At 36.1% G+C, this 27,963-nt stretch overlaps 1 protein-coding gene across 1 annotated transcript in view; it reads left to right on the forward strand.

Annotated features, from left to right (window-relative positions):
• Positions 1-27,963, forward strand: part of LOC103599791 (N-alpha-acetyltransferase 25, NatB auxiliary subunit) — a gene marked incomplete at its 3' end in the record, with an annotated part of 53,931 nt that overhangs the window by 16,212 nt on the left and 9,756 nt on the right. Inside the window, exons 4-15 of the mRNA XM_008583966.1 lie at positions 789-907; positions 5,809-5,883; positions 7,023-7,130; positions 7,518-7,596; positions 8,808-8,919; positions 9,540-9,629; positions 10,935-11,104; positions 13,279-13,391; positions 20,680-20,887; positions 21,695-21,784; positions 25,925-26,105; positions 26,894-26,993. Of these exons, the coding sequence (XP_008582188.1) occupies positions 789-907; positions 5,809-5,883; positions 7,023-7,130; positions 7,518-7,596; positions 8,808-8,919; positions 9,540-9,629; positions 10,935-11,104; positions 13,279-13,391; positions 20,680-20,887; positions 21,695-21,784; positions 25,925-26,105; positions 26,894-26,993 (1,445 nt within the window). The remainder of the gene's footprint in view (positions 1-788; positions 908-5,808; positions 5,884-7,022; positions 7,131-7,517; positions 7,597-8,807; positions 8,920-9,539; positions 9,630-10,934; positions 11,105-13,278; positions 13,392-20,679; positions 20,888-21,694; positions 21,785-25,924; positions 26,106-26,893; positions 26,994-27,963) is intronic.

Here is a 27,963-nt window from a genome sequence, read left to right on the forward strand (position 1 = left end):
AGTTATTTTAGAGGTAAATTTTGTTTTTAATTCTTACAAAAGATAAAACTTAAGAGTTGAGATATTATGTCTGATTATTTAGAGATTATATTGATTTAGGGATATGGACTCCCCCCAGTATTTAAAAAAAATTATCTATTCTTCAAATATTGTTTGAATGTTTCTCTGTGACAAGTAAGTATCAGAGTCAAAGATGAAAGATGCCGTTTCTGCCCTCATGTTACTCATAGTCTATAAAGGAAAATAGATCAATAGATAGTATATTGCATTATGTATTAATAAATGCTATAATAGAGTTGTTTATAAGATTCTAAGATGGCAGAGAAAGGCAGTGATCAAATTGGGATGGAGGAGCAGAGATGGTGTTTAGGGAAGGTTTTGCAGAGAGGGTTACATCTGAACAGATCTTGGATGATATTCACTGAGTAGAAAAGAGGAAAGGAGAATCCAGTTAAGAGGGGAACAGCGTAAAGGCATGGAGGTATGATACAACACAGGGAAGCTGCTACAAATAGTTTGATTAGGCTAGATGATAAAGCGCTGGGGGAAAGGGTTAGGAAGGAGGCAGAGAGGCCAGATTCTGGAGGGTATTGTAGAGTCCTAACCTGTTCCATACTTCATCTGAATACCTAACCAAGAGAAGAGGAATGATCAGATGAGGCGAAATAAATGCTTTCTTCTTCCTTAATAATAGGAGACTCCTATTTCTGCCACATAGGAAAAAAATTAAATGCCATTAGGATTTAATCATTGAAGTATAACTTAAATCTTATTTCTCTTTATCTTAGCGGAGTTAGTTACAAAACTTTATGAGGCAGCTGTGAAGAAAGTTCCCAATAGTGAGGAGTATCACTCTCACCTCTTCATGGCCTATGCCAGAGTGGGTGAATACAAGAAAATGCAACAGGTAACTTCATCCCCAAACCTACTAGGTTGTGGGATTTACTATTAGAGGTAAAAGTCTCTTTAATGTGATTTAACTGCAGTGTGTGTGTGTGTGTGTGTGTGTGTGTGTGTGTGTGTGTGTGTGTGTGTGTGTGTGTGTGTGTGTGTGTGTGTGTGTGTGTGTGTGTGTGTGTGTGTGTGTGTGTGTGTGTGTGTGTGTGTGTGTGTGTGTGTGTGTGTGTGTGTGTGTGTGTGTGTGTGTGTGTGTGTGTGTGTGTGTGTGTGTGTGTGTGTGTGTGTGTGTAATTAAATTTGTGTGTTTGTGTGTGGAGATCAACTAGGTATTTTCCTTATGTCTTTAATGATGAACTATTCAAGTTCTTTACATGTTTTATTTGAGAATAAGTTGATTGTTCTTTTGTGGCCTGATGGTATGTTTTGTTTGGTTCTGGTAAATCTGCTTCAGACGTTCCCACTGCATCAGATTGCTGTTAAATTTTTAGAAAATGGGAGAATCCCAGAGTAAAAAATGAACAGACTACAGAAAAAGTAATTTCAAAGTTTGTACCTAATTTGTAAATTTAACTGTTTATAGCCTGCCGAGATGTTTAAATCCAGTGGGAGAAAAATCCCCATTCATTGCTTGGGAAACTTTATTTATTTATTTATTTTGTCTGAGGCAGCTTATCATAGAAGGTGTTGTTTGTATACATGTGAAGGAGTCTTATTTGGACACGTGTTTGGACTAGTGTGTGGCTAAAGCTGACATCCTAGAGAAATGAACCTGTACTGTTAAGCCCATATATGGTTATGATGTCACGCTATCATTTTTTTTTAGAAATGATTTGCTCGTGGGTATAATTTCTCCTTAATGTCAACCTTTGTATTCCCTTATTCAAGTTTTCAAATTGGAAGAATTTTTGGGGGCCTAGACATAATTCTTTTAAAAATTTTTATTATTAATTTATTTACTGATATTCTCAGGAAAAATATTTAGAGATTATAATTTTTCTTTTAATGTAAAACAGGTATTTTTTAAAAATTGGCAACACTAACATATATACATATAAATCCTTAATATCATTTTTACTTCTAAGAATTTTTCTTTTTCTGTGAGCCCTTTCTAGAAAACTTCTAAGAATATGTTTTAAGCAAAGTATATTAAATATCTGTTCATGCAGACAGTTAAAGAGGTTATGGTTCATCTCTACAGTAGAATAAAATGCAATATCTCATCCCCCTCAAATAAGACTGGGTGTTCTTATTTGTTGATGTAGAAATTGATGTAGAAAGATCTTCCCAATATATGTTAATTGAGATAAGCAGGTTGTAAAATTGCCTTCTCTCACTCTCCTCACATCCTCCTCAACAAAGGATATATCTCTAAGAATATGTATAAAAATGTCACCAGGATATAGGGCTGTAGATACTTTCATCTTAATTTGTGTGTGTGGGGTTTTTTTAAGCAGATATTAATTTCATGATCCCACAAAATATGTTTTAGATAAATATATATACACATATATAAAATAACAAAAAGGATAAGTTCATGTAATAGCAATATTAAGGTAAATTTTGAAAAAAGGGGAAAAAAAATATTACTTGAACATAGAGCTTGTTTTCATTTTTGGATAGTGTAGCTTTACATCTTGCCAGAAAATATATACAATTTTGCATTTTGCTTTTTGGAGACATTGTTTTGATGTGGTTTAACAGTTATAGTTCCTTAATATGTTTTAACCATGACTTGCTTCTGCATTATTCCATTCTAATGTGTTACGAGAATGAAGTAGTCTAGTGTTAAATGTTTTAGAATGAAATGTCTAATTTTTATACTACCTTTGTCGCTGCTTAAAGTAGTTACAACTCCTTAGCTTATATGTATGTTTATTTTGAGTTTGGTTTATCAGTCTGAGGTGACAGGGATTTTACAAATTTAATGTCATGTTTCATTAGGGCAAGGGCTTTTGTTTGTTTTGTTCATTGCTGAATCCCTAGCACCTAGGATAGCATATGCACAGTAAATATTTGTTAAATAAATGGCTGATTTGTACAAGAGCACTTTTAAAAGTTTGTGGAAATATAGAATTAAAAGATAAAGCAGGGCCAGCCCGTGGCTCACTTGGGAGAGTGTGTTGCTGATAACACCAAGGCCACGGGTTCGGATCCCTATATAGGGATGGCTGGTTAGCTCACTTGGGAGACTGCGGTGCTGACAACTCCAAGTCATGGGTTAAGTTCTCCTTACCAGTCATCTTTTAGTTAAAATAAATAAATAAATAAATAAATCTTTCCATGAACTTTTTTTTTTTCCTTTTTTGTCTTTTTTCGTGACCGGCAACGGATCGCAACCCTCAGTGTCGCGCCCGTACCGGACCGGGACCGGCAACGGGATCGCAACCCTCGGTGTTGCTCCCGCACCTCGCTCAGCCAGTGAGCGGGAACCGGCCTACATGTGGGATCCGAACCCTCGGCGGGAGCGCCACCACGCTTCCCAAGCGGCGTACTACAGCAGTGCGCCACCGGGCCGGCCCCTTTCCATGAACTTTTTGAAGTACCTGCATATAAACTGGTGGAGGTGGACAGGAGGGAGGGAAGCAGAGGAATTAGAAAACTTAAGAGCTTCTACTGCCCCAAGTGATATCTTTGGCAGGTAATATTAAAACCATGTACATGAAGAATTGCTAGTCATTCATATGGTGATTAGACTTTTTTTCTGTAAATAACATATTAATTCTCTGAGTCCTAACTTAGAGTCATGTTTTTAACACTTGTCTGTCATCAGAAATTTTCTGTATCAAGCAGATTATCTGAGTTTACAAGATGGTAGGGTGTGGGCATGAAATTTTTGTCTTACATTTTATATTAAAAATTCATATTCATTTCTAATATTCTGTTCTTTTTTATCTCTGCATGTCATTATAAAAATGTTTTCTTTTCCCAAATTATCAAGTAAAATTGATTTTCTAACACTTTGGATTTTATCAGTCCAGATTATGTGTACTGCAATGTTTGAAACAGGGATCTCGAGCCATCTCTTCTTCTTACCCTTATGTCTGTTTTATCTCTAGATAATCTTGATTCTTCCTCCACAGTGTCTTTCAGGTGTCTCTTCTGTTTGATGTACCTCATCCTGGTTTAGTGCCTCATCACCTTGTGCTCTTCTTTCTAATTATTTTTTCTCTTCACAGTTCTGCTAAAATACTCTTCATAGAAGAGTATAGATTTGTACATATTACCTCCTTTCCCACTATGGACTCCTTTTTGAATACCTTACAACTAAGTTACCTCGGTCTACCTTTCAACTGTTTCCCATACTACTCCTCTTAAACCTTTGTTTCAGCCAGATATCCTACTTGTTCTTGTCAACATATGTCCCTTGACTTTGTTTCTTATTAATGTTTTTTGTTCAGACTTATTTTTCCCCTACTTAGAGTTGATTCATTCACCCATTCACTCCAAATATTTGTATTTGTGTACATATTCTGTCCCCCATCTTTGCCTAGAGGCATTCTGGTTGACCTTAGAGGTACATCTGAAAGACTGCTATTTTGGAGAGGCTTTAATGATAAAGGCCCCCCACCCCCACCCATTTCCCCTTAACAAAAGAAAAGGAAAGAAAAAACTTAAACTCACCTTCCTTGGAAACACCCTAGCATGATATTTTTGTATAGGACATTTAAGTATATTTTAGTTATTTGTATATTTGTCTTATCTCTTTCCCTAGCTTTTAAGTTCCTTTTGGACTGGGACTCAATCTTTGTATCCTTGGCAGGAATAGGCAATTTCTTCCACTTCATAGGGGCTCCATGTAAATTTTGAAGAGTTTTAACGATAGACAAAAGATTTAAAAACATAAAATAGTAACTCTGATTAGCTAGTGGAGTTCTCAGCATCAGTTACTAGTTGGCTAATTATGGACAAATTCTCAATTATGCTTGAATAGGTCTACTTTACTCCTTTTAGCCATGTCCCTATGTATTAGTCCATTTCTGTTGCTTATTACAGAATACATGGAACTGGGTACTTTGTAAGAAAACAGAATTGATTGCTGTTAGTTTCAGAGGCTAGCAAGTCCAAAGTCCAGGGAACACATCTGGTGAGGCTCTTTTGTGGTGGATTTACAGCAATGCGGGTGTCTCACGTGGCAGAAAGTGGCAGAGCAGAGAGAGAGACTCTCATGTACTCTCCTTTTAAAGCCCTCTGAACCATGCCCCTGACCACCATTATTAATCCATTTACTACAGCATTGTCCTCCAATCTAATCACCTCTTCAAGGCCTCACCTTTCAATTACCACAATAGGATATGCTACCTTCATCAGTTACAGTGACAATTAAGCTTCCAATATATGAACTTTGGGGGACACAATTCAATCAATCCACAACACTCTGCATTTAAGTATTTGAATATTAGGCATTTCACAATGAAAGGGTTCAGTTCTAGTGAATGTTATCTTAGAAGAACCTAATTATATTCCTAACCTAAGAATTATTTTTTGAATTATGCCAGAGTAATCTTTTCTAATTTTGAAGTTTAGATATACTGTCTGGATTTCTTTATGTGTTTTATTATAACTGGTTAGTGTGGTGTCTTCAGTAAAGTTTATTTATGTAGACTCATAGGCCAAATTTTGTGTTTGCCTAGTAGTCTACTAGAATTATATTGGATTGCACTGTATTCTAGAAATAGTGAACTTTATTTTAGAAAAATCTGGCACAAAAGGTGAAATATTACTTATGATGTTTTGTGATTTCCTCCATTGCTATAGCCGTCAAGTCACTAGGCACTTATATTAACTGGGATATGTAAATGTGTTGCTGTTCTCCACATATTTAGAGACTTCTTGTCACATATTTAGACCATTAATTGCCCTCTGTATAATGTTTTCTAAATTAAGTATTTGTGGCTCTCTGTCTTTCAGGCTGGCATGGCTCTATATAAGATTGTCCCCAAAAACCCTTACTACTTTTGGTCTGTGATGAGCTTAATAATGCAAGTGAGTATGGCATTCAGAATGGGATTGAGGTTTGATTTTACTTTCTTATATACTCATTGTCCTTACTTGTCTTCTGAATATTTTGGGTAACGCGTTGCGTCATGCGTCAGACAAGGACTTTACATATTGTCAGTTGACTTTTTAAGTTAGGGATTTTTCGTATTATTTATGAGTTAGTGTATTGGTTTATTTGTGTACAGCATGGGCTGCATTTCCCCTGTTTTTTAGATCCATCGCTTGGTTATTTGATTAAATACAAGCCTCAAAATATTTTATATTTTGGGCTGGCCCGTGGCTCACTTGAGAGAGTGTGGTGCTGATAACACTAAAGGCCATGGGTTCGGATCCCTATATAGGGATGTCCGGTTTGCTCACTTGGGAGAGCGTGGTGCTGACAACACCAAGTCAAGGGTTAAGATCCCCTTACCAGTCATCTTAAAAAAAAAAAAAAAATTATATTTTGACTTGAAATTTGTGTTTAAGACAATATTGTTGGAGAGTAAATAGGTCATTGAACTGGGTGGCCTTGTTCTATCACTTCTCCTTTCTGAGCCTCAGTTTGCTTTTTTGCAGATTGGAGATGCTTATCTCCCAGAACTACTTTTAAGCACTAAAATGAGATTCTGTGTAGGAGAAGATAGGGATAAAGGAGTTAAAATGTAGTGATTCAGAAGACATTTGGGGGTCAGACAGGTCTGCCTTCATGGTTTTATCACATGTCTTGGAGAACTGTTGGGGGAATCTCCTAAACTTTGTTTCTATATCTATAAAATAAGCATAAATATTTACCTTGGAAGGTTGTTTATAAGGATTAAGTGAGCTCTGAGCAGAATCTCTGGCAATATTAAAATTATTAATATTATGCATTAATTATCAATTTAAGGTAACTATCTAACAGTAAATTGTATAAATAAAAGGAATTGCCATTTCCTTTCTAATATATGAACATCTCAAAAAGATATCTGAAAGGCTTTCTTCAAACACCTGATGATACCCTTTATATATAATAAACAATATAGGCATACTCCCTCTTTAACTTATGTAAAAGTTAGGTCAAATTGTGGAAGCTCAGTATTTCAAGAATGCATAGGACGATGAATCTTGAAATTAGAATGAAACCTTTATTTTTCCTCTTTTAGTCTATATCGGCACAGGATGAAAACCTCTCAAAAACAATGTTTCTGCCCCTTGCTGAGAGAATGGTAGAAAAAATGGTAAAAGAGGACAAGATAGAGGCCGAGGCGGAAGTGAGTAATTTAAGTCCTACTTTTGTGTTTTCATGGTTTGGTAGTGCTACAGTATTATGTTACAATATTATGAACTGTTGCTTTATTCCAGTTCCATAGCTGGATCCTCACTCTTGGCCTTTGTGTAAGTGTGAAGTTTTGGAAGCCCTCAGCTTAAGTACAGTGAACATTGAACTGTTTCCAGCAAGTACTTTAGGCTGAGATGTACATAGGCAGGGGAAATACTGTCATCTGATTCTTACTGTCATTTGCATCTCATTTGAAAATAGTATTTGTTTCTATTTAAATAACTTTTAAAATATCTGTTAGATAGTTAAATAATAGATAACTATCTGTTCATTATTGAAAAGTTTCAATGGTTGCACTTCTTATTTGTTTTTTCTATAGGTTGAACTTTATTATATGATCCTGGAACGTTTAGGAAAGTACCAGGAAGCCTTAGATGTCATCAGAGGGAAATTAGGAGGTAATTTTTAAAGTTTTCTTAAGGTTTTTTTTTTGTTTAAACATGAATTTATTGTGGAAAATAAATACAGAAACATAAAGATATAAAGACATAAAAAATTCACTTGTGATCATTTTGTTGTATTCTTCCAGACTTAACTGTATGTTGTAAATTTATTTTTTTAATATTTTTTAATTGAGGGCCGGCCCGGTGGCGCACTCTGTAGAGTGCGGCGCTTGGGAGTGTGGCGGTGCTCCCGCTGAGAGTTCGGATCCCATATAGAGACTGGTCTGCTCACTGGTTGAGCGCGGTGGGGGCGCAACACCGAGGGTTGCGATCCCGTTACCGGTCACGAAAAAAAGACAAAAAGGAAAAAAAAATTTTTTTTAATTGAAAATAATTCATAGATTCAGAAAATTCGAGGAGTGTGAGAGATTATGCCCCAGATCTCCAACTCCCTGCCCCCTAGGTTCTCCTCCAGTTACTTTTTCTTTATATCCTTCTAATGATATATCTTCCCCCCTTTCTCTCCCTTTTCCTTTTTTTTAATAACCACAAATGAGAACATACTGTTCCTGGCTCACAGAGTAATCTTATTTCATTAGCACAATGTTTTTATTTAAACAAATTTTTCTGTAAAATTAAAAAATATTAATGTTAATGCCTTTGGCCAGTTTGTACTTTGTAGATACAAACATTGTTTGTTTACTTGCCTGTCCTAGGAAGGCATTTGAGTTTGTGATCTCTGCTTTGCATACTGTTATACCCATCGTTTATTTTTTTAACTTAATAATGTGTCTTAGAGGTATAGTTCACCACCTCACTTTCTTTAATGACTGCCCAGGGTTCTATAGTATAAAGTAGGCAATTTGCTTAAATAGTTCTTGATGGATATTTAGTCCAAAAGGCACTTAAATTTACTGGTCCCTAGATGCTGTTGGGGTTTTCTAAGTATATCCCACATACTAGATCCTCCACCCATTATATTCTAGGTCCTTATATCTTACAGAGAAAATTATTATAAAAATTTTCATTTTAATAAATTTAAGTGTACTTTTTTCATTTTAGCAAAATAATCCTTAATAAGATAGTAATTTGTATCTAATAGTGGTCCCATTTTCTAAGAGAATGAATAAGAAAATGTAACATTTTCCTTCTTGTGGTTGGACTTTATTCTGATTTTTGAGCAGAAATGAAACCAGCTTACCAACTTTTATAACTTTTAATTGTAGAGAAGTTGACAAGTGAGATTCAGAGTCGGGAAAATAAATGCATGGCTATGTACAAGAAGCTGAGCAGGTGGCCAGAGTGCAATGCCCTTTCCAGGCGCCTCTTACTGAAAAAGTGAGTAGATGCTTTATTTCGTACCATGAGATTGTAGTGAGGCTTTAAGGCTTCACTATTAATTTCGTGTGTGTGCACACGTGTTTGTGTATTTTGAGATTTCTGGGCGTAAAGTATTCTTTTAGTAGTTGTGTTCTGAATGTTTTCAGTGAGCCTTTGTCTTTCAGTAAAGAGGTATAATGGTACTTATGCCACCATGGTGCTGAATACTATGTCTTGAGAATGAATGCTGAAAATCATTAATTTCTCAAATTCAATATTGGCCTAAAAGAGAGAGGCTTCCTTCCTCCCTACAACAATGCCACCTCTCCCATACCCCCCACCTGCCCACCCTCACTCAGGAAATGCTTATATGAGGAGTTTTTTGTTAAGAATATTAGTTGTCTAGGCCTGGCCATTTTATTGAAGAAAAGATTAGTGTTTTAACAGTTTTTTACTTTGAAAATGCCTTTGGAGTGCTGTTCTTTTAGGGCTGCAGAGGAAACCCAGGGGGAAGGGTGGGCCACTTCTAATACACACTAAAATATAACTTAGAAAATAAGTTTCATGTCATGGTTCCTAAGGCAGATTTGTCACAACTTGGGTTTAATCCTGTGTGCATCATTCAATCTGATTTTTAGCTCAGATGACTGGCAGTTCTATTTGACTTATTTCGATTCTGTCTTTCGACTGATTGAAGAGTCCTGGACTCCTCCTGCTGAAGGTGAACAGTAAGTTGTCTTCTTTCCTGAATTACAATAGCACTTTTTAATATGTTGTAGCAAAAGGATTTCATTGTAAGCCAACTGAATTCTTTTTCTTTCTCAATAATGTATTCCTTTCAAAGTAAAATTTTTCCCATTTTTTAAGTTATAAAATAAATGTATTTATTGTAAAAATCTTAGTGCAGAAACATGATGTTTTAGTTCCCAGTTATTCTACCATTCTAGAAAGTAACTCACGATAACAGTTTGGTATCTTTTTTTCAAGATTTATTTGTATTTATATGCTAACATAATTATTCTTATTATTCAACATAAAAATTGAATTGTCTTAGATATAATGGTTTGTAACTTGGAGTTTTTCCTGTCAAAATATATCTTGGGCATCTTTTCATATATAGGTCTGTTTCATTCTTTTTACTGGCTTAGAGATGACCATAATTAATTGAACCTCTTTCCTATTAGTAACACTTTTTTTTTCCCTTTTTTTCTTTGTCCCTTTTTCTTTGGGTGTTATAGACAATACTGTGATAAACATAAATGGGATCTTTTAAAAAGTGAATGTAGAAACAAGATTTTAAAATACCAATTATGGGGCCGGCCTGTGGCTCACTCGGGCAAGTGTGGTGCTGATAACACCAAGGCCCCGGGTTCGGATCCCATATAGCAATGGCCGGTTAGCTCACTGGGTGAGCGTGGTGCTGACAACACCAAGTCAAGGGTTAAGAGCCCCTTACCGGTCATCTTTTTTTTTTTCCTTTTTGTCTTTTTTCGTGACCGGCAACGGATCGCAACCCTCGGTGTTGTGCCCGCACCTCGCTCAGCCAGTGAGCGGCCGGTCTGTATGTCAGATCCGAACCCTCGGCGGGAGTGCCGCCGCGCTCCCAAGCAGCGCACTGTAGCAGTGCGCCACCGGGCCGGCCCCAATTACCGGTCATCTTTTAAAAAAATAAAATAAAATACCAATTATGAGCTGGTGCTTCATAATATTAAGTCATCTAATTTTTGTCAGCCTTCATTCTTCAAGCAAAGTAAAATTTACTTACATTTTTACTAGGCAATATTTTATGTATACAAAATTATCCATTCTTTTTTTCTAGAAAGTAGTAGAGGTGGTTAGTCGCTTTGTAGTAATTAAATGCCAAAACTGGGAGTCATTTTATAACATGTTATCTGTTAGAATATGCTCATAGTTCTCTTTTGTTCCCATTTTTAAATATTTAATTTGTTTCTTAAAATCAATTTGGCTTGGCTTTAAACTTTAGGAGGGGCAGCAGAGGCAATGAAATGCTTTTTTCATGTGTTTATACCCAGCTCTTTAGAAGGAGATGTACATTATTCTGCAGAAGAAGCTGTGAAGTTTATAGAAGATCGAATAACAGAAGAATCTAAAAGTTCTCGCCGTCTCCGAGGACCACATCTAGCTAAATTGGAGCTGATTAGGCGTTTACGAAGTCAGGGTTGTAATGATGAGTACAAACTGGGTAAGAACCTATACGATATTTGGGAACTCTCAAGAGATACAGGGATGCCCCCAATACCCAAGTGCAATATTCATTATCTGGGGCCTGTAGTGACAAAGTTGCATTTGGGAAGCAAATGTCTTCATAACCTGAAAATATTTACCAATGAATGGATCACTTATAAAATTAGTCCTCAATCACATATTTGACGTGGCTTAACATTAGCATCTCTCCATATTCCATCAGAGTCTATGTCAGACATTCTCTTGCTGACTCAACAATAAAGTCAAAATCAATTTCAAAGTAAAATTGCTGGTTTTATAAAAGTTTCAGGATCTCATGAAGTGGATGAAAGTTTTCTTGAAAATCTGCTCCACGCACTCACAAAGCCATTGACAAAAGAATATCTGGCAGGATTAGAGCCGTTAGCAGCTAAAGGGAAACTTTATAAGGATAATGACAAGATGAGAGAAAAGAATGATATGGATAGGAAAGCATTAAAGAGGCCTTCAGGAAATTTGATGAAGCCCTTAGATGTTTTCATAAAATGGTTCTTTGTGATCTTACTGCACCAGAAGGGAAGGATGTCATATTGTGCTAGTTCATAATTTTGTTGGAAAAATGACACTTCCCTCACCAAAAAAAAAAAAAAAGCAGTAATTCTTTGCTCATGCTAAGAATTAGCTTATAGTTTTAATTGTACCCTAAATTTTGTTAAATTTAAGATAATAAGCTCTCTAAATTTTTCAGCTTCATTTTTAAAGAGAAAGCTCTAAAGAAACCGTTTTTTCCTCTTCGTCATTGTGAAAGTTTGGACCTCATTAAAAGTTGACTAACTTTAAGAGGGCTTTTTGGGGACCAGTGTCCTGGGATAATGAACACCAACGATATTTAAAATCTACCCTAGAACATCCCTGTTCATTTTAATGATCTAATTAATACTCTCGGCAGCTCATTCTAAAATTAACTGTGGACTTCTCTTAGTGATTCCCTTTGCAGTTTACTCACAACCAATTTTGAATTCCATCTTGACTTCTTTCTTTGGGTCTACTTCAGCAATTTCAGTCTGTGCTAGTTCCAGAATTGCAAATGAAAATTTTCATGTGACTTTCAGCAAAATATTGTTAAAATGGATTCTGAAGAATTGCTTTTTCCCCAAGCTGGATATAAACGTGTTGGGTCAGCCTTGATACTTATTTTATCCATTCTCTATCTTTCTCTTCCCACTCATCAGCCTGTATCTTACAAATCTGTGAATTTGTCTAGTCTACACAAAAAAATTTTTTGCCAGACCAGTGAGTGATTCATAATCTCTCTTGGATCACAGAGTCCTGTGAAAATCCAATTAAAGCTATGGACCTCTCTTCCCAGAAAAATGTGAACAGGAACCAAGACCTAAAATCTTAAGGAGACCCTGGATTAAAAATTCCTACTTCTGTGCTGGCCAGTTAGCTCTGCTGGTGAGAGCATAGCCTTATAACACCATGGTCATGGGTTTGGATCCCATACTGGCCAGCTGCCCCCCCGCCAAAAAAGTCCTATTTCTTAAATATCATATATATTTGAGAGCATTTTATTTTTATTTTTTATTGTGAGGAAAAATGAACTGTATATAAAGGTTTTATAACTGTATATAACTGTATATAACTGTTTTCTGTATATAAAGGTTTAAATTTAATGTTTGTGGGCTGGCCAGTTAGCTCAGTTGCTTAGAGCACCACCTTAACACCAAGGTCAAGAGTTCAGATTCCTGTACCAGCAGCTGCCAAAGAAAATAAAACAAAATAATTTTAATGTTTGCATATAATTTGAGGGGGTGGTTGCTGGCCAGTATGGGGATACAAACTCTTGACCTTGGTGTTATCAACTAACTGAGGTAACCAGCCAGCCCTGCATATAAATTTGTCTTTATTTAAATTTTAATTTAATGGAAAACTTTTTAGCTATTTAAATTTAAACTGAATGAAAAGCTTCACATTTCCTTAGTTGTAATAACAGGTAAGCTGAGTTTGTAAGATTCAACTTTTGTAAAAAGTATTTATTTTTAAACTGCAAGCTGTCTTTCAGCTCTCATTCTTTCTCTTCAAGCAAATTTTTATTTGAAATACTGTTTTCAAATTAGACCTCTCGTTTAGATTGGAGATTGCTTTTGTCCATGAATAATTTAATGAGTTTTTTTTTTTTCCTTCTTTTAGGTGATCCAGAAGAATTAATGTTCCAGTATTTTAAAAAGTTTGGGGATAAGCCTTGTTGTTTTACAGACCTTAAGGTGTTTGTTGACCTCTTGCCTACTACACAGTGTACAAAAGTAAGTACAGTTTAGAATTCTTTTGAGTGCCTCTAATTTATTGAAACTAGGTTAAGTGTTTGGGTTCCCTTTCTAAAATGTGTGGGAATGATGAACATGAGATTTCATGATAACTACCTTGTCACGCTAAGAACTTTAGATACTGTCACATCGAAGGCATGATTTCTTATTAAGTTAAGCCACAATGGGAATAAATCCCTGGCAGATGATTGGATTTTCCTTTTTTTTTTTTTCCTTTTTGTCTTTTTTTTTCGTGACCGACAACGGATCGCAACCCTCAGTGTCGCGCCCGCACCGGACCGGGACTTTTCCTTTTTTAAAAAAATTTTTAATTCTGTTTTGAGATAATAGTAGTTTTACGTGTAGTTGGAAGAAATAACACAGAGATCCCATGTACCCTTCATCCATTTTGCCTCTGGCAACATCTTGCATAACTATAGTGTAATAACATAATTAGGAAATTGATGTTGATACAATTCCCCTGATCTTATTCAGATTTCACCAGTTTTATATGCATTCGTTGATGTGTATATGTGTGTGGTGTATGTGTATTTAGTGCAGTATGTACTACACATGGATTTGTGTGACCACCAGCATAATCAAGATATAGAACAGTTCCACCACCAGAATCCCACATGCTACCCTTTTATACCCAAGCCACTTCCCTACACCTCCATCTCCCCCATCTCTATCTCTGTGCAACTACTAATTAATATATTTTCCATTTTTATCATTTTGTCATTTTAAGAATGTTATATAGATAGAATCATACTATGTATAACCTTTTGAGATTTTTTTTTTTTTTTCACTCAGCGTCATTTCCTGGAGAGTCATCCTCATTGTTGCATGTATCAGTAGTTCATTTCTTTTTTACTGCTGAATAGTATTCCATGGGACGAATGTACCACCATTTCTTTAACCAATCATCTGTTGAAGGACATCTGGGTATTTCCAGTTTTGGGCTATTACAAATAAAGCTGCTATGAACATTTATGTGCAGGTTTTTTTGTGTGAACATAAGTCTTCATTTCTCTGGGAAAAATGCCCAGTAGTACAATTGCTGGGTCTTATAGTAGCTGCGTGTTTAGTTTCATACGAAATGGCCAAGCTGTTTTCCATTTTAAATTCCTGCTAGCAATGTATGAATGATCCAGTTTCTCTGCATCCTCACCAACATTTAGTGTTGTCACTATTTTTTATTTTAGCCATTGTGATACGTGTGTAATGTTATTTCATATGTTTATTTGCCATCTGTATATCCTCTTCAGTGAAATGTCTGTGTCTTTTGCCCATTTTCTAATTTATTTGCTTTTTGATTTTTACTGTTGAGTTTCTAGAGTTCTTTATAAATTCTAGAAACAAGTCTTGGTGGATATGTGGTTTCAAATATTTTCTTCCAGTCTGTAGCTTGTCCTTTCTTTCTCTTAACAAGGTCCTTTGCAGCACAAAGTTTTACATTTTGATGAAGTCTAGTCCTTTCAATATCTTATCTCTAATAAGCTGAAAACTACAACATTTAATCACTAATTGTTTCAAACCATGATTTATTCCTGCTGAAGCAGTCTGAAACTCAAAAGCCTTAGGGATTTTTTAAAAAAATAAACTTTATTTTGGAATAATTTTAGATTTATAGAAAAGTTGCAAAGATATTACAGAGAGCTACTGTATACCCTTTACCTAGCTTCCCCTAATGTTAACATATTAAGTTACTGTGGTACATTTGTCAAAACTAAGAAACTGACATTGGTACATTACTGTTAACTAACCTCTAAATTTTATTTGGATTTCCTCAGTTTTTCCATTAAAGTCCTTTTTCTGTTCCAGAATCCAATCCAGGGTACCACATTGTATTTAATTGTCATGCATTTGGGAGTTCTTGAAGTGAATGAACCCAATGTAAATCAGTTATATATCAGGATGGAGGACCATATTTCTAGACTTCTCATTCACAGCAACATGTATTGAATCAGATTGCTCACACATTGATAGGAACTTCATATCCCATTCCATACTAAAGGTTTTTAGCACTTAGCCCAGAATTTCCTTGGTAATGGTTGCTGGAGTGCTCTACCCATGGGAAGAACAGTGTGCCTGCAGTGGGATAGAGCACAGTGTAAATAGTGTTGTTTGTAAAGAAAGTCAGTGACTTTGGTCCACTTTACTCATAAACAACTCTGTAATTAGTGAAGGTTTTATATCTTCCTTTTACAGGGCTGCCACCATCTGTTCTCCCAGAATGCCTTCTGTTGTCCCCATGTGACATGAATGAAGTGCTTGGGAGCACAGTGGAGAGGACTAGAATATTCTTTTGGTGACCACATCTTGAGTCCAGAGGGCTCAATATTTTGTCAGATGTGAGGTGACACATCGAGGGTAGATGGAGCAGTGCATTGCAAAACTGAGAAGTAGCCAGTGGTCTCTATGGGGTTCTGAAATGACTCATCAGTCAAATTGGGTTAGTAGAGCTGTTCTTGGGATGCTGTGCCTACAGGGCTCAGGCCAAACACAGGAGTTTCTGGATAAATTGTAAGACACCCAGCAAAGAGAGTTATGGGTTGTAGGAAGATTTGAAAGCATATGAGAGAGAAAAGTCATTGAGCAGAAGAGAGAATTTTGGTCTGGTGAAGACAGAGTGGTACTTCCTGTCACATATTTGAAAAGCTGTCTTGTAGATGAGGGAACAGAACAGGGACCAGCAAGAAGTTTTTACAGGGAATTGAGAATTTGTCTCAGTAAGAAAAAGATTTTTTTAGTATTTAGAATTCTCTAAAAATACCGTACTTCCTGTCACATATTTGAAAAGCTGTCTTGTAGATGAGGGAAGAGAACAGGGACCAGCAAGAAGTTTTTACAGAAAATTGAGAATTTGTCTCAGTAAGAAAAAGATTTTTTTAGTATTTAGAATTCTCTAAAAATACATTTTGTGAGCTTTGTGTTATTAGAGGGATTTTAGCAGAATCTAGATAACCATGTGGGAGGGATCTATTCAGTGTTTGTTGAGCATATTATACATTAAGCCCTAAGACAGGGAACAACTGATCTTGTCTTACAGTGCTTGCCATTTTGTAAGTTGAAGCATCAAATGGTGGGGCTGCATTAGAGGAACATTTATGTTGCTGCCCAGAATCTAGTACTAGTAACTTTTTCTGTACAGCCCTACTTGATTGGTGTGTTTGAAAATCTTAGGTCATCTAACAGGTACATGAAAAAGTACTCAACATCACTAAGCATCAAGGAAATGCAAATCAAAACCACATTAAGATAGCATCTCAGCCAGTTAGACTGGCTGTTATCAAAAAGACGTAGAATAGCAAATGCTGGTGGGGATGTGGAGAAAGGGAAACGCTTATATGCTGTTGGTGGGACTGTAAATTAGTGCAGCTAATGTGGAAAACAGTATGGAGGTTTCTCAAACAACTATAGGTAGAACTGCCATACAAGCCAGCAATCCCACTATCAGATATATACCCAAAGGAATGGAAATCATCATGTTGAAGGGATACCTGCACTCCCATGTTTATGAATACCCTTTACAATAACCAAGATTGGAACCAACTTAAATGTCCATTGATGGATGGCTGAATAAGGAAAATGTGGTATACACAATGGAATACTACTGAGCCATAAAAAAGAATGGAGTTCTCCCATTTACAGCAACATGTATGAGCTTGGAGAAAACTGTGTTGTTAAGTGAAATAAGCCAGGCATAGAAAGATAAATACCACACGTCCTCACTCATAAGTGAGAGCTAAAAAAGTTAATTAATAAATAAATTAAAAAGATGGAAAGAAAGAAATAACAATCACAATAATACGCTGAACTTTCAAAAGGAGAGAACAGAACTGTGATTATTAGAGATGGGAAGAAGGGAGAGAGAGGGAAATTAGAAAATTGGTTACATAAGGGTCACAAAGAACGATTACATTTTGTGATGATGAATATACTAATTATCCTGATTTGATCATCACATATTGTACCCAGGTATTCATATTCAACTCTGTACCCCACAAATATGTATAATCAATTATGTTTTTTCCATTAAAAAAAAATAAAAAGAAAATCTTATGTCATCTCGTGTGACACCGTATGGTAAGAATTATTTATTCAAAGGAACCCTACTGGAATACTAACAATGATAGTGTAATCAGAATTACACTGATTCTTACCGTGAGACTAAGAATTTATTTTTTTATTTTTCTTATGTGTGACTAAGAATTTAAAGCTGTTGCAATGAGTTTCATGGTCCTTTTCTATGTAGATTTTAATTGAGAGGTAATTTTGGTGTTACAACTTTTTAATTGTAGGATGACTTCAATAGCTAAAAATCCTGTCACTTGCAGCTATGTTTGTCAGAGGATTGCAAACTGTTCAAATAGGTTCAAGCCAAGAACTGTTGAATGAATTATGAGCCAAATCTTTCTAATGTATGACTAGTCTGTAAGAGTGGGCCATTGAGTCCAGTTATCTTAAATTGGCTCACCCATGGTAATGTTTTAATTTTGGGTTTTTTGCTTTGGAGTTTTAGCTAAACAATAAAGTGGTTCTTAGTTTTTAAAGAAGCTTTTTGCACAGCAGTAAAGCTATACAGATGAGAATAAAGCGTGCATATATTGTTTGGTAACAAAACTTGTTTGGAAGATTCTTTAGCATTCACTAAACATAACTAATATATAAAATGGCCTGGAAGAATAGAAGAGCTGCAGTAGAAACTATGCAGGCATTTAATTCAAAAATGAAAACCAGAGTTGCAGTTTGTTACAAATACAAAATAAATATCTGATCATAATAATTAAAATTAATATAATTGTAGACATTGAAGCAAAATTATTATGGATGTGAAACTGCATGATGAGATTTTAATTTTTAATTTATATCAAAAAATATGTAATTGAAAAAGTCAAATAGTATCAAAAGGCTTATTTTGGGGCCGGCCTGGTGGCGCACTCTGTAGAGTGCGGCGCTTGGGAGCGTGGCAGCGCTCCTGCGGAGGGTTCGGATCCCATATAGAGACCAGTCTGCTCACTGGTTGAGCACGGTGGGGGCGCGACACCGAGGGTTGCGATCCCGTTGCCGGTCACGAGAAAAGACAAAAAAAAGGAAGAAAAAGAAAAAAAGGCTTATTTTGAAAATAACAGCTGCTCTTTGTTACTCTAGCTCTGCAGATTCAAATCACTTTCATGACCGGTAAGGGGATCTTAACCCTTGTCTTGGTGTTGTCAGCACCACGCTCAACCAGTGAGCGAACCGGCCATCCCTATATGGGATGCGAACCCGTGGCCTTGGTGTTACTAGCACCACACTCTCCCGAGTGAGCCACGGGCCGGCCCTCACTTTCAACTCTTAACAGTTTCTTCTGTTATTTACTTCCATATTTCTAAATTACAGGTTTATATAGCAGTTTGTTTATTTTGATACTTATAATCTTCATATCTTGGTGTCCCACTGTGAAGGTGATAATTTGTTTATAACATCTCACTTTTCCCCTTACATACTTTTCCCCCAATATAGTTCAGTCATTATACATTATTTGTATTTTTATGACTGTAAATATTATTCACAGCTTAGCCACTTGGTATATGGAGATTACCTTTCTTGCAGAACTTACTTTCTCTTGGAGTTAATATTTTTTTGTTCCATTAACCCCGATCAATCAGACAGAACCATTAAAGAATAAAACTCTTCTTAGTGTGGTCTAAAACATGAGATGACATTCTCTCAGCTCTACCCCTTTAGAAATACTTTTCATAGAGCCTGTCTGCCACCATCTGTTTGAGGATTTATATATTTGGCTGATAGCATTCAGGGATTAGGCTTGGAGTAGGGAGAGGGGAGCTGGGGCTCTCATCATTGAATAAATAAATTTTCAATTTATCCCGTGTTTTCAGCTATGCCTGCTATCCCTGAGGCTACAGGTCTGGTTCAGGTTCTCTTTGGTATAAAACCCTAGGCTTCTGCTCTCACTTAGGAAGTTGATGTCTGTGAGCTTGGGAATTCTTTAGCAAATTTTATTTCAGTCCCATGGGCACCTTAGCTTTCAGATACCTGGTGCCCTTAATTTCTGAGTGTGTAAGGTTCTTTGATTGGAAAATCTGAGTCTTCAAGGTCCTGTGATTGGAATAGGCTTGCTGTGTATTGGTGTCCTCCCAGTTGGCCCTGTAGGTTAGTTATTAATTACCACCTGCCCTTTTGCCTTTTTGTTGTTGTTGCAGCTGGCAGGTGTGGGGATCCCAACCCTTGACCCCTTCTGCTTTTTATCTTTTGAAATCTTGATGTTTTTTATTTGCCATCACCTCTTCACATATTGTTTCCCCCCTGGCAGCTGGCCTATGTAGGGATTGAACCCTGGACCTTGGTGTTATCAGCACCACGCTATAACCAACTGAGCTAACTGGCCAGCCCCTCTTCACATTTTTTTATTTTCCTTTTGGCTGTTGGCCAGTAACGGGATCTGAACCCATGACTTTGGTGTTTTAACACTGCACTTTAAACAAAGTGAGCTAATCAGCCAGCCCTCCTATTCACATATGCTTGATCTTTGTGGGTTATTCCTTTTTTATTCCTTATTTGCATCTTAATAGGATTTTAGAAGTGAGCAAAAATAAGCATGTGTTTAATAAATATATAACTGGAACTGGTGTGTGGTTTTTTATTTCTTTAATACTTAACCAAATGAAGAATTAAAAACATTTTAAGGCAAGATGTTATCATTGGGAGAAACTGGATGAATAGTACACAGGCTCTCTTGTGTTATTTTTTACAACTAAATGTGAATCTATAATTATCTCAAAATAAAAAGTTTAGTTAAAAAAATTTAAGGTCATTGACATAAGATAATCATTCCTTTAAAAGTAGTGTAACCTTTAAGAATTTGTGTGTCAATATAGTTGTAGGCTTTTTAATTTTTAAAATTTTTTGTTAATTTCTTTTCTATAGTCTTCCTAATTTAACTTTTTCATTGTTACAGTACATGTTTTGGTGTGCTATAATTTATGAAACATTTTCACAATTTTTAAAATCTTCTAGTTCCTGTAGCATATGGCATTGACAAAATACCTTTGGCCAGCATTGAAGAAGTGTGCCGCAGTTACTGGAGTCTCACCAGCATTGTGTGCTATCACAGATTTTTTTGTTTTAGCTATTTTGGTAGGGAGAAAATGGCATATTAAAGGAATTTTAATTTTTTTCTCTTGATGTCTTTTTCTAGACCATTTCAGTTTCTGTTAATTGTGGCCTACTGAAGACTAGTTCTATTTTGAGACCTGTGCTCCTTTTTCCCCCCACTTTGTAGTTTATTAATCAGTTACTTGGAGTTGTTCCTTTGTCGACACCAACAGAAGATAAGTTGGCACTGCCTGCTGACATCAGAGCTCTGCAGCAACATTTATGTGTGGTGCAGCTGACAAGGTTACTTGGCTTATACCACACCATGGATAAAAATCAGAAATTGAATGTGGTCAGAGAATTGATGTTAAGGTACCAGCATGGACTGGAATTTGGTGAGTGACCTTTCAAAATGTGCAGTAGTTCCCTGATCTGTTAATACTTAGAAGTCAGTTTTTAAGTACCCATAGCACCCTGTTTTAATGAGTTTGGTAAGGAGAATATTTTGTCAAGTGGGAAGACCATGTAATATGACGTAAAGCGTTTTTAACAAAAGCTTGGAGTTGTAAATAATTGTTTGTAGTTAGCTTCCAGTTGTCCATATTCTTCCTGAACTGATGAGCTAACTCTTTATTACACTGGGAATCCTATGAATTGCATAGTTTATGATAATTGTCACATTTTCTGCTTATAGGCCTTAATATTCTTAATAATAGACTATGTAAGTGCACAAAAGGAATATGGTAAGTTGTAACGTAAATATTTAGTGTAGATGATCTTTAGGCCTGGCTTTTGTTAAATATATGTGATAGAAATATAAATTATCTGACTAGAAGATGTCAGTATTTCTCTAAGTATATTTTAAAAATTAGATGAAATAAGGAGCATAATATTAATTTAGTTATACATGGTCCTTTGCTTATGTTCTGTTTTTCTCCTAAAACCTCCTTCTGAATCTTGCTGCTCTCCCTTTGGGACTCTATTCTAGAACCTTTCTTTTTATTCCAGCTGAATGTGAACTTACCTTCTTTTGAACCCTTTAATTCATAGCTTATATATTTTTTTCTGGTACTTATATATTCTTTATTTTCTTTTCCTTTTCCTCTTCTCACTCCTGTCAGTATCATGCTTTTAAAAAAAATCCTTTTGGGCAGTAATAGTTGAACAAATGTTAAAATACATAATGATTTTTTTTCCTACAGGGAAATCCTGTTTGAAAACAGAATTGCAATTTTCTGACTATTACTGTCTTCTTGCTGTCCATGTGCTTATTGATATATGGAGAGAAACAGGTAAGTAGCAGTGATTTCAATTCACCTTTACTCTTTGTTTTTATTACTTCATGAATTTGATTTATGCTTTTAGGTTGTTCTTCTTTGCCCTTCTCCAGGATGCTTCTAGAACTCAAATCTTCAATTTATCTCCCTCCCTATAATCAGGATAATCTTAAATCAATGGATATCTGTTCTATTTTTAAATGTTTCTGAATAATATGTAATGACTGTATGAAACCTATCAGACAGCTGCAGTAATTAAAATACAATGAAACTGGGCCGGCCCGGTGGCGCACTCGGTAGAGTGCAGCGCTTGGGAGCGCGGCAGCGCTCCCGCTGAGGGTTCGGATCCCATATAGAGACTGGTCCGCTCACTGGTTGAGCGCGGTGCGGACGCGACACCAAGGGTTGCGATCCCGTTGCCGGTCGTGGTACGGGCGTGACACTGAGGGTTGCGATCCTGTTACCGGTCACGAAAAAAGTCAAAAAGGAAAAAAAAAATATAATGAAACTGATTTAAAAATAGATGTAAGGGACTGGCCAGTTAGCTCACTGGGTTAGAATGTGATGCTGATAACACCAAGGTCATGGGTTTGGATACCTGTACTGGCCTGCTACTCCCCCTTAAAAAAGATGTATAGGCCCGTGGGACAAAGTAGCCCTTTTTATTCATTTAAAAATATTTTATATATAGGAAAATGCAGTTTTTTGGAATACAGTTCTAATTAGCCCATTTAAGAAAAAAAATACAATACATGGTAAATGAAGCATCATGAGTCATGGAGGAAGAGGAGGATGATTCAGCAAATGGTATAGGGATTGCCTTTTCTTTAGGTCCCACCCCCTGACATTTTCTCTTATTAGTTTTGGGGAGAAATAACTTAAAGTGCTTACTGCATATTATTCACAAGAGTAAACTACAGAAGAAACAAAGGGCTGGGGAGACAGTGGTGAATAAAAAATAGACACAACCCCCGCCCTCATGGATCATTTCAATGGAGCATTCAGTTTTGCTACTATCATCCCCTTTCTAAAAATCTTTCAGAGGTGCCCTGTTTTCCTTAGGATAAAAGTCAGTTGCTTGGGGATGGTTTACAATGCCCTTTATAATCTGGCTTCTGCCCACATTTCCAGATTCTTAGTTACTTACAGTCCTGAATCTACTTTAAAAATTTTTGCTACTATCACTGAACATCATGTTGCATCATTTTTTTTTAATATAAAGATGACCGGTAAGGGGATCTTAACCCTTGGCTTGGTGTTGTCAGCACCACACTCTCCCAAGTGAGCCACGGGCCCTATGTTGCATCTTTTTTTTTTTTTTTTTTTTTTGTCTTTTTTTCGGGACCGGCAACGGGATCGCAACCCTCGGTGTCGCGCCCGCACCTCGCTCAGCCAGTGAGCGGGAACCGGTCCGTATGTGGGATCCGAACCCTCGGCGAGAGCGCCGCCGCGCTCCCAAGCGGCGCACTGTAGCAGTGTGCCACCTGGCCGGCCCCTTTCAGTTTTTTTTTTTTTTTTTTATGTTGCATCTTTTTGAAATGACTTTCTTACCTTCTTCATTTAACTTTTACTCCAACAATGCCTATGACAAATCCTGTCTTGATTTTTACCTCCTCCCTCATTACATTTTTATGCCCCTTCTGAACTTCTGTATGTACCCATATACTGTTACACTGTGTTGTACCAGGGATGGGGGTGAAATCCTTGTCATCAGAGGACTTGTTATCTGAGCCCCCAGATTCATGATGCTGCATATGGCTGCAAAATTAATCTTAATATAAAAACCATTAATGAACTGACCACTTAGTGATTTGGCCTGTATGCAAATATCCTTCCTCACTTAACCCTGGCATCCATTCTCACTCATGATGACAGTGGCTCAGCTAGTCTTTGTGTTTTGAGCAAAATGTCTGGCCGTATAATAATAATAGCAGCTAACATTTGTTGATCATCAGGCACTTGGAAGTACTTTATGTGAATTAATTTAAACCTCATAACAATACTGTTATTGTCACAATCTTATAGATGAGGGAAATGTAGGGCAGGGAGAAAGAAGTTAGGTCAGTTGTTCAAAATCCTGCAGTGCAAATATATTGAGAATCATTTGAAAAATGAAATTATAGATCTTGTAGAGTTGCAGGGTTTCTTGAAGGCAATGAAAGTGATGTTGAAGTACTCCAATCATAGGCATAGTCATTGTTCAAGGCAGATCTGGCAGAAATTAGAAACTGATAGAAAATTGGTGAGGTTGTTGAAAGGATCAATTTTGATGCTCTCAAATATTTTTACAAAAAAGCATTTCTTGATGAGCATGCTGCAAAGGTAAAGTGGAGAGGGAAGGATGTCATTTTATTGTACTATAAAACTGAGTTAGAAAAATTATGTCCAAAAAGACCTCATCAACCCTTGATGCACTTTTGATTTGGTGAAGAATTTGCATAGATATGTAGTTATAGCTTAAGTTTTGCAAAATAAAATAATTAATATCTTCATATTTAGCTTAATAGTTCAGAAAGAAGTGGAAATTAAACTATTTTTTTCTGGTTTCTTTAAAATTATGATTCCATTTTAAAGAGATCCTTGTTTTAAGTTTTTTTTCTTATACCAGTTATGATAACCAGGACTTCTTACAATTATCTAATCCTTATAATTGTTCATCTTTTTCTTCTATTCAATTTTAAGCTTCTTGAAGCCAGGAGCCATCTGTGACTCTTATCTCCAGTCTTAATCTAGTGCTGTTCCAGGTATTAGGTCAATGAATGTTGAATTAAATAAAATTAGGACTGTGAAGACCAGTTAGCAATATGGGAAAACACATTAAAAAAAAAGTATAAGAACACAAAATTGGATGTATGCTATGATTACTACTGTGTAAAAGTAATTATAGTTCAAAGGAAGTAGATTAAAATAATATAGGTAGTTTGTATAGTTTGGGTTGTATTATGGGTGACATTTATCTAAATGCCCAATTTTTTTTTTTTTTACCTAAACCCAATTTTTGGTTGTATCCTGTTTCCTTCTGGCAAAAAGTATATAGGATATAACCTTAAAGTCTCATTGCATGGAGCTTTTATTTTAGTTATTTTTACTGACTGTAAAAGTAGCTTGTAAAAATGTTGGCAAACAGTTTATTTAAAATCTCACCTTTCTGGAGCTGGCTATTAGCTCAGTTGGTTAGAGCATGGTGCTGATAACACCAAGGTCTGGGGTTCAATCCCTGTACTGGCCAGCGACAGCAACAAAAAATACCTTACTTTTCCAGACCCAAAGAGAGTCTAACGTTTTTGCCTATTTTCTTCTCTCTCTCTGCTTATTTTATGGACTTGAGATCAACTGTTTATTCTAATTTGAATTTTCTATGTTTGTGTTTACTGAACATTATCACACAAGCATTTTCCTTTGTAATTAAAAACTCTTCATTTCTGTCAAGTGACGTTCCCATGTGTAGATATTACTATAATTTACTTAATCATCCTCCCACCATTAGACAGTACAATGAATATTTTTGTATATAGTGCTTTATAATGAAGGTTTTTGTATATAATGCTTTTATATATATGAAAATACATTTCATAGTATTTTGTTTAGATAGATCCTGAAGGAAAGGTTACTTAATCTTTAAGACTATTGATTCAGGTAACTTTTTCAAATTTGACAGGCCAAAAAAAGTGTATCATTTTAGTTTGTCTGACTGTTAATAAGCAGTTTTTTCAAATATCATATTTGACATCCTGTTAGTAGAGTTATATATGGAAGAAAAATGATGTGTATAAAAAACATCTGGAGTCTTGCAAAGAAAATCCTGCAGTGGGAAGAAGGTTGGTAGCCTCCAGCTCTTCTTCAAGTTCAGCTCTTCCAGGAATCTGAGATTCTACAAGATTCCATAACTTCATTCCACAAGACGTGGCCACTTAAAATCTTCATCATTTTTACAGAAGACATGTTTCAGAACTGATGTAACTATCGAGAGACTATTTAGGGAAATTCCTTATATGGATTATAGCTCTGTCTCTAAAATTTGTTCTTTGCCATCTTAAACTCATTCACAGAACAGTTAGGGGAGGTAATGACATCAGTAAAGTTCTTTAGTTTTGTTTTTGGAGAAACCTTCATTTGCTGTCAAGACCAGTGGATAATGCTATATTTTGGTTCTAGGTGATGAGACCACCGTGTGGCAGGCCCTGACTTTGCTAGAAGAAGGATTAACCCATAGCCCTTCCAATGCTCAATTCAAATTGCTGCTTGTTCGAATCTACTGTCTTCTGGGTGCATTTGAACCAGTGGTGGATCTTTACTCCAGCCTTGATGCTAAGCATATCCAGCATGATACCATTGGGTTGGTAGTATATACGCTGAATAATGGACAGCCAGCTACAAAAATGTGGGGTATTCATACATGGGACTCTAACTTTTAGATTTTAGCAGTAAAATTGGTCCTGACATTAAGTTTCTTAGATTAAATAATCATCTATTATGATCAACTGCAGAGCAGGATTTTATAGCTCCCAGCATTTTGTGGCAATATTTATTTGTTTGTTTGTTTATTACTAATTGTTTTGGTGATAATTTTTAAATTTGCACAACTTAGAAATGGTAAGAACATTTTCCCCAGAGGTAGCAAACAGATTATGATCAACTGCAGAGCAGGATTTTATAGCTCCCAGCATTTTGTGGCAATATTTATTTGTTTGTTTGTTTATTACTAATTGTTTTGGTGGTAATTTTTAAATTTGCACAACTTAGAAATGGTAAGAACATTTTCCCCAGAGGTAGCAAACAGCTATGTACTTTGAACCCTTACTCTTAGCATACATTATTTTGAAGTCTTTACTTCTGCTATGTAGTTGAGGTTGACACATGTACTTTATTTTTTGACCTCAGAGATCCTTTTGAATTTGTATTTTGCCTAGTCTTTGTAATTACTTAAGGACATTTTCTGTATCCCACTGTAGTGCCATTGTAGGAAGATAGCATTCTTATAACTTCTGTGTTCCATTAATTATCAGAGTGTAAGAAAGCATGGCATAGAACCATTTCTTTGTCATAGTAATTTGAAATGTAGTGTTTGATACTAGAGGTGGGTAAGTATAACATGTATTTTTTTTTTCTTTCCTTCTGGCCTAGTTATCTTTTGACCCGATATGCTGAATCTCTAGGTCAGTATGCTGCTGCTTCCCAATCCTGTAACTTCGCACTCAGGTTTTTCCACTCCAACCAGAAAGATGTAAGTGAAAAACCATTTTTTTCCTGTGGTGTTGCCTGCTGACTGCACGTGATTTAGAGAGTGCGTTACTTTGTCATAAGTACCTCATTACAAGTATTGAGGTGTACCACATTGTACTAGCAAGTACCCTTAGGCCATAGCTTACTATCCAAGGATATTAAGTAGAAGTAGAGTTATTTGTGTTTGTTAGAAGGGGTATGTTTAATAGTATCTTTGGAAAGTTGCAGTTAAAACTGGATGTTAACAAACTTGGACGTATTATGTCTCTTAGACATGTCTTTTGATCTCTGAGAGACTTTTTCCAAGGGTATAAGAAATTGCCCATAAGAGTTTATAGCTTAGGATGTCATATAAGCTTCTGTGATAGCAGCTGCTCTCCGTTTCCTTTATTTATTTCTGAAGTTTATATCCACTGTGCTCTTTGCCAACAGTGAGTGCACTTACATTTTTTTAGAGTTATAAAATTGACCAATTAAAGGACATTTCAAGAACTTAGGTCAATAGTATGTTTTTTGAAGTAGCAATACATAAGATAGAGCTTCTCTGTGCCATAATTAAAGGATGGGATTTGCACCATATTTTTACTGCAAGCAGAGTTGGGCTCCACTTGGCAGTTAAGCAGAAGTTTCTGTGGGAAAGCATATGGTCTCTACTCATTTGACCAACCATGCAAAACTACCCAAGAATGAATGTGGAGAGAAGGCATGGCTTTAGAGTGATTACTGCCTACTTGGTTCTCACACACTTCTAAGACTCATCACCTGGAATTTGGCTATATCTGCCCATAGCTTTCTATTCTCATGGTCTACCAGCAACTAAAGAACTTGGCAGGGAAGGTGGTCTCTGGGTTTCTTCTTGGTAAACATTCATGAGGATTTTTTTTTTAAACCCTTTTGTAACTGTAACAGCTGTGGCTAATCTATCTTCCTTCTAATTCTTTAGAGGTGTATTAAATAGAAGGTAAGGCAGA

Source organism: Galeopterus variegatus, unplaced genomic scaffold (assembly GCF_000696425.1).
Source record: "Galeopterus variegatus unplaced genomic scaffold, G_variegatus-3.0.2 Scaffold3105, whole genome shotgun sequence".
NCBI lineage: Eukaryota > Metazoa > Chordata > Mammalia > Dermoptera > Cynocephalidae > Galeopterus > Galeopterus variegatus.